At 39.6% G+C, this 17,619-nt stretch overlaps 1 protein-coding gene across 2 annotated transcripts in view; it reads left to right on the plus strand.

Annotated features, from left to right (window-relative positions):
- The window catches only part of LAMA3 (laminin subunit alpha 3), a 166,430-nt gene that overhangs the window by 107,414 nt on the left and 41,397 nt on the right, over positions 1 to 17,619 (plus strand). For both annotated transcript variants that reach the window (XM_075270593.1, XM_075270594.1), the window contains 10 exons: positions 819 to 945; positions 1,019 to 1,158; positions 1,425 to 1,540; positions 2,338 to 2,549; positions 4,677 to 4,881; positions 5,733 to 5,877; positions 7,814 to 7,954; positions 11,164 to 11,325; positions 12,342 to 12,443; positions 13,212 to 13,295. In XM_075270593.1, coding sequence (XP_075126694.1) covers positions 819 to 945; positions 1,019 to 1,158; positions 1,425 to 1,540; positions 2,338 to 2,549; positions 4,677 to 4,881; positions 5,733 to 5,877; positions 7,814 to 7,954; positions 11,164 to 11,325; positions 12,342 to 12,443; positions 13,212 to 13,295 — 1,434 coding nt within the window. The remainder of the gene's footprint in view (positions 1 to 818; positions 946 to 1,018; positions 1,159 to 1,424; positions 1,541 to 2,337; positions 2,550 to 4,676; positions 4,882 to 5,732; positions 5,878 to 7,813; positions 7,955 to 11,163; positions 11,326 to 12,341; positions 12,444 to 13,211; positions 13,296 to 17,619) is intronic.

Here is a 17,619-nt window from a genome sequence, read left to right on the forward strand (position 1 = left end):
AAATAGTGTGCGGTGGTACGGTAAGCTGATGTGCTGGCCTTGGGGACAGACTTCCTTTAAATAAACATAAACCAAGCAAGATGCAAAAGTAAGTGAGCTGTTAAATTTAGCAGAAATCAGCTCCACCAAACATAGCTTCAAATAAGATTTGTATATTCCATAAATTTGGACCATGCTGGGTTCTGGTTGTCTAGATGAAGGCCTCTGGTGTAGGTCAGGAGGATACTATGTCTCCCTGCTCTGTACTTATGCTTGGCAGGAACCCTGAAACTCCCTGCTCAGTGTCTTTTCTTTTTCTAAGAGTTTTACTGTACATATACCAAGTCATTTTCCAAGACTTCTTTGTAAGTCACAACTGTACCTATAGGGAGTTACCTTCCAAAAATGTGGTGAAGGAAAAGAACTAATTTGCATCTCCTATCCGAGAAACTTTTAAGTCTTCCTGCACCTGAAAAGGTAGTCTCCACAAGAAGAAGTAGTATCCTCTTAAGACTACGTTCACATCTGCTTTGGAGTCTCTAATTTGAAAGTCTGGCTTTTTTGTCCAGCAGATTTAGTTTAAAACAGATGCCATTATAATTAAATGGGTCCATCAGGCTCCATACGTGACCGCATATTCCTTTGCAGGGCCTATTCCCCATCCCTCCAGAGAAAAAAAACATATTTTTTCCTGGACAACCCCTTTGGGTCAAAATTGATATACTGTCATTTTGATATGTAGATTCTATCACATGTAGTGACACTTAAATCCTGAGCATGTGTGTTATATATATATATATATGAATGGTAATATATGTTTTTATGTGTCTGTAATCTAGAATCAGATCACGTTGAGCAGAAGATTACCTAACACAGGGCGGTTTGTCTTCATTGTCCATTACTACCAGAGTCAGAACCCTGCATTTCCTGTGTCAGTGCTGGTTGATGGTGGTACACAGTGGTCAGGTATGATGTTGTACGCCTCTTCATGTATGATTATTCATATTTACCAGTTACCTTCATGTATGGTATTCCACAGGTACCTTCAATGCATCATACTGTCCACACACTTTTGGATGTCGAGATCTGGTGGTTGCTGGAAATCGTATCAGCCTTGATGTCACTAACCCAGAACTGTCAGTGACTGTTGTAACGCCTCCAGATAAGCCCCTGCTCTTGGTAAATTGAGACATTGCTGTATTGTATGTTTGTTTGATTAATGGCAGTGATAAAATTAGGACTTTTTTATATTTCAGCATACTTTTACATACTTTGAAATTGCTATATGTTTCCTGTAGTGATACCAGGTTATTCCTATAGATTTTGTATAAGTGGGCCTTCAAGGATACTGTATTATTGTTATGTCCAATTTTCTACGACTCAACAAACTTGAGGGAATCATTGATCACCATCATTCATCATCCATTGAATATTGTTGTCTTCAGGAATCTGTCCTGCTTGTGCCGGCAGACAGCTATACACATGACATCTTACAGGAGAAGCCACTAGACAAATCTACTGACTTCATAAATATATGTGGAGAAAACAGCTACTATATTGAGTAAGAAGGATTTCCATTTTTATCTTATGGATCTTTATTTTACCTATCTTTTATATTTTAGTTTCACTCATTTCTGTAGTTTCACATTTGTTTCATTGATTTTAGTAACATGTTTTAGTCAATGTTTTTAGGACTGGATTTATAGTCACATATTCAGTTGTAATTCAGCAGGGATGCCTCAACTGGTGCCCCTGGACCCTAATAGATCCTTTATGTACTCAATATGCAGCCTCGGGGGAAGGCAACTGTCTGCGTCCCCAACCATAACTGTCTGCTCTGTTATGGTGTCACTGTGGTATCTTTTACGTCTCCTAATATTGTAAATGTGTGTACAATTAGGCATATGTATCCTTGTTTGGGCTTTTTTTTTATACATGCAGTTTGTGTTTCCTCTATTTGCATAAAAACATGAAACCCCTCTCTATATACATCTGTTTAGTATAGTCATATGTATGTGCCGGATGTGCCAAACTTAATGTGCTGCTGCCACCTTGTGAGTGGTGATAGAACTTGGTTAACATTATGCCTGATCTACCAGTTTCTATTATACTTTTAACATTTTTCTTATGGCCACTAGTGGGATGTGTTTAGAAACAGCCATAGTTTCTCCATGTCAGTGCCAATGACTGTGCCCCTATAGGAGGAACAACTACAGTACTTTTACAGCACTTATTAGGTTGGCATTTTCTGACAAAAATTCTGACGCAGACATGAACGCAACCTTATGTATTTGTTGTAAAACATAAAGATACCTTTACAAACTGTTTTAATATACATACTTGTTTTTATTCTTTTAGCCCATTGTCCTCTCCTGCATTCTGTAAAGATTCTGCCAAATCTTTAGCAGCATACTATAATAATGGAGCATTGCTATGTGAATGCCATACAGAAGGATCCACAAACCCAGTATGCAATCCATTTGGAGGGCAGTGCAGTTGCAGACCTAATATTATTGGAAGGACTTGTAGCCGCTGTGCTACAGGATACTATGGATTCCCACACTGCAGACGTGAGTTACAGTTCACTATTCCAGTATTGCATCGCACCCTGTAATTCTACTGCCAATTCAGCTAACCTGTATTTGGTAATACAAGGCTATATCCTACTATGTAAAAACCATTCCACAAAGGACGATTGGACCTTGTGTGTTAGCCATACAATATAGGTAGGTGCTGAACAAACTCTTGTTCAGCCACCAGCTATTTTACACAACTGCTATGGCAATGGTTATCACCCTGAAAACAAAAGCAAGTCTGTAACCAGAACCCGGCATTCTGACCCAGCCTCACAGATTAGGGTCACCTGAATAATTTATTAGGTTCAAGTCAATCTAGTGTTTTCCCTTTATGAATTGGTGTCTCTGCTATCGTCCTTTTTTGTCAATGTGCAAATGATCTCTTTGGAAAAGAAATAGCAACACAGTTTGCATATTGATGAAAATCTGGGCACCTATTCACATGGGAAATACACTGTTTGATTCAGGTGACCCTAAGGGCTCGTTCACATCTGCGGCCCGGTCTCCGTACTTAGGTTTCCGTTTCCTGCCTAAAACACAGGCAGGATACGGAAACCTGCAGGAGACTTTCTCACCCATTCATTTGAATGGGTGAGAAAGCTGTCCGGCCGTGCGCGGCGGTGAGCGTTTTGCGCTCTCCGCCGCAAAACCGGGTTTTATAATCCGGACACAGAGTCGGACATGCAGTACTCTGTGTCCGGATAAAAAAATCCGGTTTCGCGGCGGAGAGCGCAAAACGCTCACCGCCGCGCACGGCCGGACCCGGTCTGTGGTTTCCGTCTTCTGGCGTGCAGAAGACGGAAACCACAGAACGGAGACCCCAGACGCAGGTGTGAACCCAGCGTAACCTATATATCTGCAGGGCTGAGTTCATATTATTTTGAAACTATTTAAAGCGTAACTAAACTTTCAGACAACTTTTGATTTTCTGGCATTATGACAATTCTGCAATATACTTTATTAACACATTTTGCTTCCTTTCTGTGAAATCCTGCATTTCTTTATTCTTCCCCATGCTTCTGTATTGAGAGCTGTTCCTGCCTCTACTGAATGTTACTGGTTATGGAGTAGGGGCTTGTAGAATGGGCTGTGTAAGATGTAGAGACAATAAGGGTAGCGGAGGTTCAATTCAATCTGTTATATCTTGGCAGTCATAAAACATAGAAACTAGCTTTTGGTGTCATATGAAAGAGATATCACTGGTTGATAGCACACTCTGGATTGAGATATTTATTTCATATATATTATGGTGCTACATATAAATATCCTAATCCCAACGATGTTTTCAACCTGTGATAACTATGGAAATAATATATATAGCTCTACTACCTTACTGAATCTCCTCTTTCATATGTCACCAAAAGCAAGTTTGGTGTTTGGAGATATAACAGTTTATTGTGACCTTTCCCTATCTTCATTTTCTTTACATGTTACACATCCCTAAACTCCAGGCCTGTACTCCTGTACACAGTTACATTCAGTGAGAGGCGGGAACAGCTCTCAATACTGAAACAAGGGAAAGAATAAAGACATGTAGCATTTCAGCGAAAAGAGAAGAAATGTGTTAAGTAATTATATTGCTAAATATTTTAATGACACAAATACTGCCAGAAAATCAAAAGTTGTCTGAAAGGTAAGAGAGCTGCAGTAGGAGATGCAGTAGTAGTGTGAGCGTAGGGTCCCAACCCGGCTAGATCATCAATAATGGAACGTCACACAATAAATTGTGCTTCAAAATCCATGCATACAAGCACCTTCATCAGACTCTTAACTGAGGGATAGAGCAATATACACGGTTTTTTCAACATATGACCACTGGGACAACTGGATTCTCCGCTTGTTAGCCCGCAGGGTCCGCTGGAGACAATATAATTGGTGGTCAGTAGCAAGACGATGGACGCGGCACAAAGAAATCAGCTGTAGCGCTGTGGGAAAGGGGAAAAGTTTACTTATTCTTTAATTCATAATTTCCTTATTTTATTGGCCATTATGGAGTACAGTGTACTATTATCTCCATTTTGCTTGTTGGGTACACATTTCCTATGGAAGACTTAATGAGTTCTGGTGTAATACTGTATATTCTCAGGACATATAACTAACCATATTTTATTCATGATTTAGCATGTACATGTGGTCGTCGCCTATGTGATGAAATAACCGGAAAATGCATCTGTCCACCTCAGACGGTTAAACCCATATGTGATGTCTGTGAACAAAATACATTCAGTTACCACCCTATAGCGGGATGTGAAGGATGCAACTGTTCTATCACAGGAGTCATACAGCCATTTCAGCCGGAGTGCGATTCTATAAGCGGACAGTGCAGGTCGGGTACAAGATTCATGATCTCTGTTTATTTGTGCGCATATATACAGTAAAGCTGGCCATAAGTTTTCTGTTTTAGATGGTCATCGCTTGTCTGAAATGAACTGTGATTGGTTGGTCCTATGTCCAACCGTCCCAAACACATGAACAACCACAAACCTTCCAACGAGAGTTCGATGACTCCAGATACTTGGAAAAGTCATTGAATGCTGAAAACAGTAAATGATGAAAACTTTGTTTGTTAGTATTAGACATGCCCACAATACAAACATATCCCACGGGTCTGTCAGTCTAACTCACAGACAACAGAACACAACACAGCAGATTTGCTTCTGATCACCTTCATTTGATGGTTGGCTGTATGGGACAAACTGTTGTAGGCAGTGGCATAAGTATCGCCATAGCTGCCACTAGTTATGCCCCTGGTTGTAGGTTTATAGTAGACCAACCAACAGCAGACAGTCCAATCTGATGTATATGGCCAATCTTAACCATGAAGTTAATCTTCAGGATTTGAAAAAATGGCTGCTTTCTTTCAAAAAACAACATCACACCTGTCCATAGCTTGTGTCTGGTATTGAAATTCATCTGCTGCAAAAGTGCATTTTTTTGGAAGAAAGAAGTTATGTTTTTCTTAACCTGGCAACTCCTTTGACACATCTGGTTACCTGTAGTTTTTACTAGGTTTATTATTATTAGTTAACAACTAATAACAGATGTTGTGGTAGAAGATGCAATGAAGTAATGTGCCTATAGAATTATGTCTATGTATACACTGTACTTTATTATATGTGATATTATTTATGGAGTGTAGTGCACATTGACTGATACACGGCTGCTCTTCTCCTGCAGATGTAAGCCCAGAATATCTGGCAGGCAATGTGACCGCTGTGCCCCTGGTTACTTTCGCTTTCCTGACTGCATTCCTTGTGACTGTAACTCATATGGGACTGAACCTCAGATCTGTGACCATCACACAGGGGTCTGCCTCTGCAAGGTATTATATGATTTATTTTTTTGGTTTCCTAGAACATGCAGTAATATTTGTGGAGAATAGAAGTAACATTACAGTAAGACATCTCACCTTTCTTGACCTTGCCTGCTGCATCTTCTAGCGTGGTAACGGTGGAATCCTAAAAGGTGTTTTCCAGCTCTACAGTATTCGGTCATCAGTATCACTGGTCAGGTGTTTGAATAGTCCATGGTATTCAGACGGACAATATACTATACAGCGTACAATATATGGTGCTGTGCTTAGTATTGCAGGTCAGTCCTATTAACTTGAATGAGGCTGAGTTGCAAACAGGCCATGCAACCAATGAAAGAATATGACAGACCTGTGAGGAGCTACTGATGTATAGAACAGCTGACTGGTGGGGTGCAGGTGTCAGATACCCACCAAATATAAAATAGTTGCTCATTCCTTGTGTAATTCTTGGTACAGTGAGTGCACTAGACCCAAAAATGACATCATTTACACTATGGATAACCTTAAAACATGGAAAATGCGATCCACAAAATAAAAGGATGTGAGTTGTAAGGTTTATCATACCATTCAGTTTACTGTGCTCTCAGATATCAAGTACTTGTTGTAAACTGGTGATAGTTCTATCTTGCCTATGTGTTTAATAGGCATTATACAATAACAAGATAAGCTAAACCAACCTGCGTGGTAAAAGATAGAAAATGCAAATAAATATTCACAATCATTGAGTAGCTAGCTTGCCAAAGCAAAGCCTGGTGTCACATATGGTATACTGGATAGTGTTCTCTTGTAGTATTCATAGGAAATTATAGTGAAGCCTGAGCTAGTATGTGTTTAATAGCACATAGCAGTTATTGTCTCCAAATATATACAATGTAGTTGCTTTTAAATATGTGGAAAATTCATTTTGCCCCAGGTGTAAACATGGTCACCTATACAAATATCTCCAACCTAACCATACCCCTATAGCAGGGATAGGCAACCTTCAGCAGTACAGCTGTTATCGAACTACAACTCCCAGCATGCATACTTGCTCTGCTGTTCGTGGAACTCCCATGGAAGGGGATGGAGCATGTTGGGAGTTGTAGTTTTCCAGGAACTGGAGTGCCGAAGGTTGCTGACCTCTATAGTATGTCACTGAGAAATGCTCTCATCAGACTGATAAATGGTGAATACGCCATCTCCATTAAAGCTGGAGCAATACTGTACACTTCGGCTTCAACACAGAACTGCACATGTGCCAGGAGAACAAATTTGCCACTTTTTCTAAACACCCTGGTTATGAACAGGCATATTATAGGGATCCATAGACAGGCTAATGGTATATTATCTCCAATGCACCCGAAAGGGTTTCCCTTTAAGGAAACCAGTTCAGTTCATTATTTCTAGCAATATCCTTGTGAGGTTGCAGGTCACAACACAAGCGCTGGATAGTCACGCATATAACTACACTCATATGTAAGAAACGTGTGAAATTCTAACCCATGGACATCAATAGTGCTGAAGTCTAAAGTAGGGTATGTGAAATGCGTGATCTTTAACCATGGCAGCTGTCTAAAAAAAAATCCATTCTCCTGGCAATTGCCATTACAAAATCAGACAGCAGGGGGATCCCAAGTTCTCCTCCTTACTGCTAAATATAACATCTGTCTTGAAGATGCGGATAACTGCATGGGGTTTCCCAGCTCTCAAGAACCTATGTCAATGTTCTGCAATCTGGTGAAACTACAACTCTATGCCTGCCCCATCTGCCTGCCGTCTGGATCTCCTATTAGGTTATCACTATGGCAAACCAACAAATTCTTGAATCTTGTTACATTACCAACCGGTCCAACATAAGAGTGGACACACCAGTGACTAGTCTCTTGAAAGCTGTTCAGTATTTATGATATTGCTGATAGGACAATTGTAAGAGACATATTCTATATTCCACTTTCTTTACATGCAGGAAAATACAGAAGGCTCCAGGTGTGATGTTTGTCACAGAGGATCATTTTATTTTGACCCTTCAAACTCCAAGGGGTGCATCAGATGTTTTTGTTTTGGGGCAACTGATATATGCCATTCATCCAATAAACACAGGAAAAAGGTAAATCACTAATATTTTTTTTTATAGTCTTACACCAAAAAAAAAAAGAAAAATCTATGTAACAATTTTTATTGCCTTTTTTATTTCTTTCTCCCAAGAATGTGAAATAATTGCAGATTATTTCCAGATTAGCTGTACATTGGTAAAATTGCATAAACCTGTCCCTGCATCTACAATAGGCTAAAATCCTTGAAGCAGTCTTAGGTGATCCTTAGTAGACTGGATGACATCATTCGGTAAAAACTAGTAACATAATCAAGTTAACTTCAAGTTTCTGCTTATCCCAAGGAAGTCTGATATTCCTGGATTAGGAAAGACTTTCTTGTGGTTTGTGTTGTGTTTTATAGTATCCAATTAAAAATTCATAGACGTTGTGTGTTTAGTGATTGTCGAGTGACTCGCCAAAGTGTAAAGTCTGTAGAAGTTGTACACTTTCACTTGGAATACTTTAACACAACGGTAATAATAGTGGTCAGATCATGTGGGCAGTGCAGGGTTATAGGGGGCCAAAGGGTCTTAGGCAGTTATAACACTCCTTAAAGGGTGTCTACCATCTCTCCCAAGCATATTGAATTGCTAGCACGGCATTACAGAGCACATCACGATGATAAACAACATACTTTGGTATATAGAGGTACCTTGTTTGTTACTCTTGTAGATTTGGAGAAAAACAACTTTTAAGGTTTATGCAAATCAAGCAGTTGTTGCACTTGAAGCCAATGTTCAGCTCCAGGAGTGCTGCTTATTCAATTCAAGTAGGATAGGTGATGTCATAGCAGTGGGGGATCAGCTCTCATTGCACTTGATGATGTAGACAGGAAATGGTAGGGGTCTGAGTGACAAAAGCAGAGCTCCTAGGGCTAAAGCCCCCCTCCCCAGTCCACCAGCTGACTCATTTGCATAAAACTTAAAGTTGTTTTTCTCCACATCTGCAAAATTGACATATATATAACAAAGGCATGTTGTTTATTGCTGCAATATGCTCTGTAACATAGGGGTGTATATGTTTGTGGAAAGTAGCTGACTCTCCTTAATGAAAAAAAATAAAGAGTCAGGCCTAAATATAACGTAACCAAATGTGGTTGACTATAGTGAGTAATGGTAATAAAAAGTTACATCTTGCATTCTCAGTTCCTAAAATAGTTGGTTCTTTATACAAAATATGACCCCAACCTACAGCATGAGAATAAAAGTGCATATATGGCCCCCTTGTCACACCCTAAAATGAATACAGACAAGGTTAGTTAATACAGACCATACACTTTACAGGTAGTATGTCTGATCCAAACTGCCTCCCAAATCAATAATAGTGCAGAGTAGGGGTCTATAATAGGATTAGATACATACAGTTGTGGCTATAAATCAGTTAAACCATGAGATAATCATCTTTTATGGATATGAAAATCAATCTGAAAGTGCAATGGAGGCGGGCCTTAATGTAATGAATTTGCCTGTATGAATACAATTGCCCCTACTTGCTGTGCCTGGATTACTTGTCCAGTGCCATCTTTATCCATGATTGACATTTCCAGCCTCTGTCTTGGTTACAGATGTCTGTAGGCAAATCTGACAAATTAGGGCCACCCTCGATGCACTTGAGGCTGATTTGCATATCCATAAAAACTTGATTATCTCTGCATTTCTTCATTATTTTTGGGCTAAAAAAAGTATGTTACTGGCACCATTGTTTTTTCAACTGTAATTTTTATTGAAGGATTTTTAACATACAGAAAAACAAGCCAAAGGTCACAAAAGAACAAGGCAAGCACGAGACCAACAGAAAATTCAGTATCCTAAGAAATCAAAATAATCAGAACCTGGCACCATTGTTAATGGTTTCGAAGGGACATAAAACCTGACAGACAAACTCCCTTTAATAATGATAGAAACCAGACTCCTAATTCAATCTATAACCCAAACCGATTTACAGATGCCAGAACTCATAAACCAGTATTAGGGAAGGGTTCACACTTGCGCTTGTTGTCCAGTATGTACAATCCGGCCAGTTTCCGTCCTCTGCCCCACAAAACTGGACAGGAGACGGAAACCCGGCAGTCAGCTATCAAACCCATTCACTTGAATAGTTTTGCAAAGGTGACTGCCTGTCTGCCTGTCCATGGGGAAACCATTTTTTTTAACCGGACACAAAGTCCTGCATGTAGGATTTTTTTGTCTACTTGAAAAAACAGACATAGTTGTAAACAGACACTAAATGACACCTGGTAAAATCCCATTGAAATTAATGGAAAATGCAAACGGACCAGCTAGTGTCTGTTGCTAAAATCTTCTACGGACAATAGCTACGGACACTGCTGAGTAGACAACAACGGTAGTGTGAACGCCCTCTTAGGCTGTATTCACACAGAGTAACGCCAGGCGTTTTTTGTGTGTTTTTTGCACATAGCGCCGCGTTAACGCCGCGTATACGCCGCGTTAACGCCGGGCAACGCCACCGCTAAATAGCGCGGCGTTAACGCGGCGCTACACGGCGTAAACGCGGTGCTATGTGCAAAAAACACACAAAAAACGCCTGGCGTTACTCTGTGTGAATACAGCCTTACACTGTTTAACTACTAGTAAATCTAGGTCATAGACATTCATATCATCTATGCCCAAAAGCTGTCACTGACATTAACAAAGACTGCAAAAACCTACTTGTCACACTGGGGTCTATGTAGTTACCACAACATAAGCACTGTTAGAGTGTATATAAAATGTAGGAGACCTCCAAGCCTATTGGGCTTGTTTGATGCACTACTTTAGTTGTATTGCTTGCCTAAGCTGACGCGTTTCGGGGCAATGCCCCTTAGTCATTGCGATTATGACTAAGGGGCGTTGCCCCGAAACGCATCAGCTGGTCAATATGTTTTGTTAATGTCTCGTCAAGTCCAGTATGTCTTCATGTTTTTCACTTCATTTCTTATGCTCAGTGTCGTGTGAATAGTTAGTTTTTATGGATCATACATTCCTCTATTAAAAGTTATGTTTTAAACGCAAGACTACAATGTGCTGGATACCTTTTTTCAATTTGGCTTTTTCAGGGATTGGTTTTAGTCTCCTCTCACATTTGTTTTCAGTATTACAGACTAGTTCTTTATAATGGATACTAGGAGGTAATCTGATATAATATGACATATTTTTAGAATAAAAACAAGTAGCTCTTTATAAAACTTTAATGCCATTAATATGAGTATGTTTATTTTAATAAGTTTGTAGATATGAGGTCCTGGATACTTGAAACGTCAGATCAGATGAGAGTAGATGTGACCTTTAACCCAGGAAGCAACAGCGTGGTAGCAGATGTGCAAGAATTACCCCTATCAGTTCACAGTCTGCACTGGGTCGCCCCAGCATCTTACTTGGGAGAGAGAGTAAGTAATAGTAATTGTAATGCAGCAAAAACATTTTATTAAGCATGTTTGGTACTTTGTTTGTTGTCTTTCCTTTAATGCTATCCAGTGTCTGAGCGGATTTTAAGGGCTTACTGCAAATATTACCAGACACCCTTTTGCAAAAATGTCACACTTTTTTTTTTTTTTTTCATAGTCTCTGCCTTAATCATTTCGGTCCCGGGTCCCTATCAGTAGCCTGCTGACTGACTATTGCCTTGAACTAGGGCCTTTTTATCTCTGTAAGGCAGGTACATGTTCTCACCCAGCAGAGTGCCCAGGCAGCAACAAAATGTTACAAGTAATTGATGATTGGGCCCCTTTAGCAATATTGGGAAGGAGAGCCCATGGGGAAGGATTCCAGTCTGACACTGCACCTAGATGTCACCTCTGCTATCTGATGCATCTGCAGTAATAATAAGCTAGGTAGCTCGATAAAGGGGTTTTAAAGGTTAACTAGAAAATCAGAGGGTGGGGTGCTAAATGTAAAATAGAAGCAATGCGCACCTACCACCAGTCCCCTATTCCATTTGCTTGACGTTAGTAAATCAGCATAGATGATCATGGGGGCCAATCACTGGTCTCCGCAGTCATGTTGGGTACCACTGACATCATTGGTAAGACATCTGTAGTTACCAACATGGGACCATTGAGGCCAGTGATTACTGTAGCGGGCACCTGAAGCACTGTACTTCCAGTCCAGTCAGTGGAATGGAGCGGGAACAGAGGACAGGGTGTAGGTATTTAATTATGTATTATTTTTAGATAATCCACCCAATTTTATTAAAATGATGCCTAAGTTGGTTGTGTTGCAGCTTGTTTAATATCTGTATGTAATATGGTGATTGTCTTGGGCCATGTGCCACTCACACTGGGATTGGGGGCCAACCCTAACTCACTAGTTCACCCCTAGGCCAGTCATAGCCCGCCACCATCTCCCCAGTTCCTCCATGTGTTCCCAGTCCCGGCTTCAATAATGTTTCCTTCTCTATGAACAGATTTCTTCCTACGGAGGATATCTGACATACCAGCTGAAGTCCTTTGGCTTACCAAGTGAAGGCATGGTTTTATTAGACAAGAGACCAGATGTTCTGCTAACAGTAAGTAGATGCCAGATTGCGTTTTGTAAGTAAAATCTGGAGGCAAGAAGATATTTTTATCTAAACATGTAATTATGATGTAACACTGTATCAGTATATTAAAGCCTGTGTATCATGAGACACTAAATGATATGTTGTCTGGGCAAGTCATGATTTTCTGTTTCAGTGGTTGCAGTAAGCTGTGTGCTGAGCGCTCTGCTATTAGCGGCCACTGGCTGTCAGACACTATTATGAACGTCACATTCTAAGCATTCTTGCTGAGCCTTGTTCACACTTCATTAACCTTGACCGGGCTATAATAGGTTACATTACAGGCTGCATGAGATGTAAGGAGCAGTGTACAAGAGAATCACACAACCATAGAACAAAGTGAATGCTGTGAACCTGTGTCGCCTGCTGCAACCAGTTAACCATAATCCTAAAAGTCTCTATTGACTGATAGTCAGTGCTCCTGTATGACTGCGGATATTGTACAGGACTGTGTTGAATCTCTCACGTCTTTCGTTGGAATGGTTACATTCCTGTATATTTAAAGGGCCTGAAGCATATAGAAAATAAGGCACAATTCCTGTTCATAGAAATGCATAATATAACTCGAAAATTTCTTTTCACTCGCTCCAGTCAAGTCATTACTGTTCTATTTTTTAGCAAAATATTAAAAACTACTTATTTCTTCCCCTCATAGAGAAATATGGAAATCACATTAACATTTCTTTTAAAATCATTCATTATTTTTATTGTAAAAAAAAATATTTTGTATTCTAATAGGGCAGACAGATGACTGTAGTTTATGTGGATCCAAACAATCCTTTACCAGACAGACAATACTACGGCCGTGTTGAGCTTGTAGAGGTAAGATGCTGGGATTATTTGTATACTTTATGTATTCTGTTCATAGACAAGCCCTATATTTACATGTATGTCATGATGGACATTGAGGGTCATGTGTAAAAAGTCACATATGGAAATTGAAAAATATATGAACTGTCTCACCTGTTCAACATACTGTACACAGGGAAAAACATGCCTTAATGTCTTTAAATAGATATGTTGCGCTTGAGATAACTTGCATCAGGAATTTGCTGCTATGGGTTTCTGAAAAACATTTATGAGTATGTTGCAATATTTAAGATTTTGTATGATGTAAGCCACGTCTGAACATTTCTAACATTGAGAAGTACCCGTCATTACCAAACATATCACAATCACTCCTCAGGCTCCTGTAGATTTATATAAACGAGACACATCCAACACGTTCATGTCTTTTGTCTTCCATATACTGCTTTCTATACATGTATGTGTTCTCTCCCCACACTTACTAAATGGAGGGCCCTTGTTGGCTGTAAGCTGATCAGATTTCCACTCTACTGCTTCCCCTTCCTTCCTCCTCTTCTGTTATTTTACTTAACACAGAATGGGAACCTGCAGCTGCGTCCCCCACCTCTCCCATCATCTTCTAATTACTGTTTGACGTCAGAGGGATCCTGGACATTTACACAGAGCCTGAAAGCATAGAAAGGGATCCCTGGAAGATGAAAAAGATGGTGCTCTTCCTTTATAAAATACATTATACTTTAAAAATATAAATCTACGCTACTGAATTATAACAAAAAATATTGTGATGGCAAATCTGAGCTGTATAAAGATGTAGCAAACTGTAACTGGAAATTTCAGGCATGAGATAAAGAGCAACTACTAACTTCAATAGTCACCACTCTTTCTACAAATTGTGAATAAATCAATAATAGAGGTAGACATAAGAAACTATCAAATATATCTTTTCTCTTTGTTCTTTTATAAGGCAGTTTTCCTACTCAACCATCCCTTGCCTAAACTGACTTTCACTCTGAAATTTCTACTCTATCCAAAATGGTCTGCTGGTTACATGTATCAGATTGCAATTCTGTATAGAAGTCTATGGAGAAGGAAGGAAGGAGGAGGGAGGTGAAGGGGAGACACACAGATCGAAAAACAGCTAAATGGGCTTTGAAAATTCTTATTTGCATTAGTCAAATCAGTGCAGGCCAGTGTTTATATGACTTGTGCGATCCTGGGGATGTTTCTCAGTGAGTGAGAGAGTTAGCCAACAGAATCTCCTCTACATACTGTGTGCAGTGTATGCTAGTCAGTCTCTGTCCACCAGCTCAGGGAGAGCTTCAAACTACAGACTGAGCCTGCAGAGGGGAAAACTGAAGAGTATAAATCATATAACGGCCATAAATATTGTTACTCTTCATATACACAAGTGCATCCTATCCTGAAATGGCACGTACACTTCAACTTTTTTGTACTAGTAAGTTATCATATAAGTTATTAGTTTTACGTTAAACTTTGCTACATCTGTTTATACTGTATATTAAAAAAAAAGTTTGTCAGTTGTGTTTGATTTTTTATTTTTTTTGCTCCCAAATGTAACAGCATTGTACACGTGAAAAGTAGATTAATTTGCTTAGTTGCAGTTCTCATAGAGGGTAAGCTAGCGTGGTTTTGCTTAGACCCAGGACACAGCAAACACAATGCATGGTGGAGTTATCAACATAATTTAACAATGTGAAACCTTTCTTTGGAAATTAAGAACACGTTCCTTTCCAGTGGGTAGTTATAAATAATAGGAAGGGATGTCAGTGTCATTGCTCTTTATTACTTTATACCAAATCTACAAAACAAGAAAACTTGATAATCTTCAGTAGTTGATACCTTTTTAATGGCTAACTCATAATGATGACAAATGGCTGACGTTTCAGAACGCTAGGCTCCTTTATCAAAGTAAATTTAAAACATTTCTGAAGGATGCATGTTTATATACATTTTGTAGTAGTGGATGTAATTTGCGTGTGATACCTCTCAGCGTCTCCAGGTGTGGGTTATATGTGACAACCAGGGGCACTCGATTGTTATCCTTTTTGGTATTGTATCTTAATAACTCCGATCTTGGTATTCTGGTGGCCCTGGTGATTTGGTTATCAATTGTTCTTGGATGGTAACCCTGCCTCAACAATGTGTTTCTGAGGCCTCCAAGGTGTTCTTGTCTATCTGCAGGGTTAGAACATATGCGATGGTATCTGATGGCCTGGCTGTATACAATAGAGTTCTTTATGTGTTTCGGATGAAAGCTATCCCATCTTGGGTAGGTTGGTCGGTCAATCGGCTTCCGATACAGTGATGTCTCAATTTTGTTGTCTTGTATCTTGATGACTGTGTCTAGGAAGTTTATTACCGAGAAGGAGTGATTGAGCGTCAGGTTGATGGTGGGATGGAATTACATCCACTACTACAAAAAGACAACCGTCTAACATCCATATTTCCGGACCCCCCTCTCCTATGCTACAGACAGCCACCAAACCTCAGGAATATGGTGGTCAGTAGCTCACTATCACCCCCAACTAACACAGGAACATTTCCATGTGGAAATAAGAGGTGCAAAACCTGCCCCCACATACTGACCACTGACAGGATAGAGATACCAAACTCGAACAAGGAATATAAAATTCCAGGTACGTTCACCTGCAGCACTTCCAATGTAGTGTATTTAATTATGTGTACCAAATGTTCCACTGATAATCTGTATGTTGGAGAGACCGGACAGCAACTCAGAATGAGAATCAATTCACATCGCCATACAATTAAAGAACGAAGAATTGACCTTCCCGTGTCAAAGCATTTTTGTAGTGGGGACCACAATATCACCGATCACATGAAAATTTTGGTTTTGAGAGGGAATTTCAGATCAAAGAGAGAAAGACGCATACATGAGTATGAATTCATGACACTGCTTCTAACACTCAAATGTGCACTTAATGCGTCACAGAGTTTCATGTCTTTTTACAGTAACGTGTGAACTGATAAGGACCTGTAAGTGTTTACATTGTCTCTACCAATTACTAACAAACCCCCCCCCCCTCCTCCTGAATTCTAACACCGTTTGTGCCTGCTCTGTATATAAACATGCATCCTTCAGAAATGTTTTAAATTTACTTTGATAAAGGAGCCTAGTGTTCCGAAACGTCAGCCATTTGTCATCATTATGAGTTAGCCATTAAAAAGGTATCAACTACTGAAGATTATCAAGTTTTCTTGTTTTTTATATTTCCAACCCACTGGCTAACACGGTACAACAACGAACATTTTCCTTATACCAAATCTACAAACAGTTAAAAAGCTCAGACAGAACGAGAATGAAAACTTGTACTTGTGTCTTCCAGGCTAGCCAAGTGGGGCTATTGTGTGTCATGTCACTTCATGTAGTAATTCCACTGGATAAGTAGGAATGGATATGTTGGTGTCAGAATCTCCTGACTAACCATTAAGGCACATATTATTATAAAATGTGATATTAGAAATATTGCAAAGTATGAGAGTGGTTAACACCAGACAGCCATAACACTTGGAGGATGTGGTTTGGATAGCAGCGTAGGAACAGCCTAGGGCAATGGAATTTACACCAAGCAAGGCCAAATTTCAGGGTGTGGAGGAAACTGATATAATGTGTTAAGGAGCGTTCACACTACCGTCGGTGTCCGACAGCTAGTGTCCAATGCTAATTTCCACGCAAAATCTTACGCGGACATTAGCATCGGACACTAACTGTGTCCGTGACATTTTGCATTGATTTAAATGGACATCGGGTGCGTTCTTTTACTGTCCGTGGGTATCCTTATCTTTGTGAACGGACAGTTAAGGACACCCATGGACAGTAAAAGAACTCAGCCGATGTCCATTTAAATCAATGCAAAATGTATCGGACAAAGCTAGTGTCCGATGCTAATGTCCGCGCAAGATTTTAGCATCGGACACTAGCTGTCGGACACCGACGGTAGTGTGAATGCTCCCTTAGTCATATATTACCTATACATTTGTAAACATGATACTTTACATGTATATATATGTATATATATATATATATATATATATATATATATATATATATATATACAGTTCAAAGTCCTTCAGAAGATCACTAAGAGAAATGTGTTACAGTAACTGGTTCTCTAGAGTAGTGGTCTTTTCAAACTAGATGTCCAATATAAATAGTTTATGATGAAACTAATACTCTGTCATAGGAAATTTGGTATGGGGGTCTTCTCATAAACATGTTCTTTTGGAGAGGTTTTACTTTATTCAACACAGTATATGGTCAAATATATATGGACATCTGACCATCACACCTACACAGAGG

This window comes from Leptodactylus fuscus, chromosome 4 (genome assembly GCF_031893055.1).
Source record: "Leptodactylus fuscus isolate aLepFus1 chromosome 4, aLepFus1.hap2, whole genome shotgun sequence".
NCBI classification, from domain to species: domain Eukaryota; kingdom Metazoa; phylum Chordata; class Amphibia; order Anura; family Leptodactylidae; genus Leptodactylus; species Leptodactylus fuscus.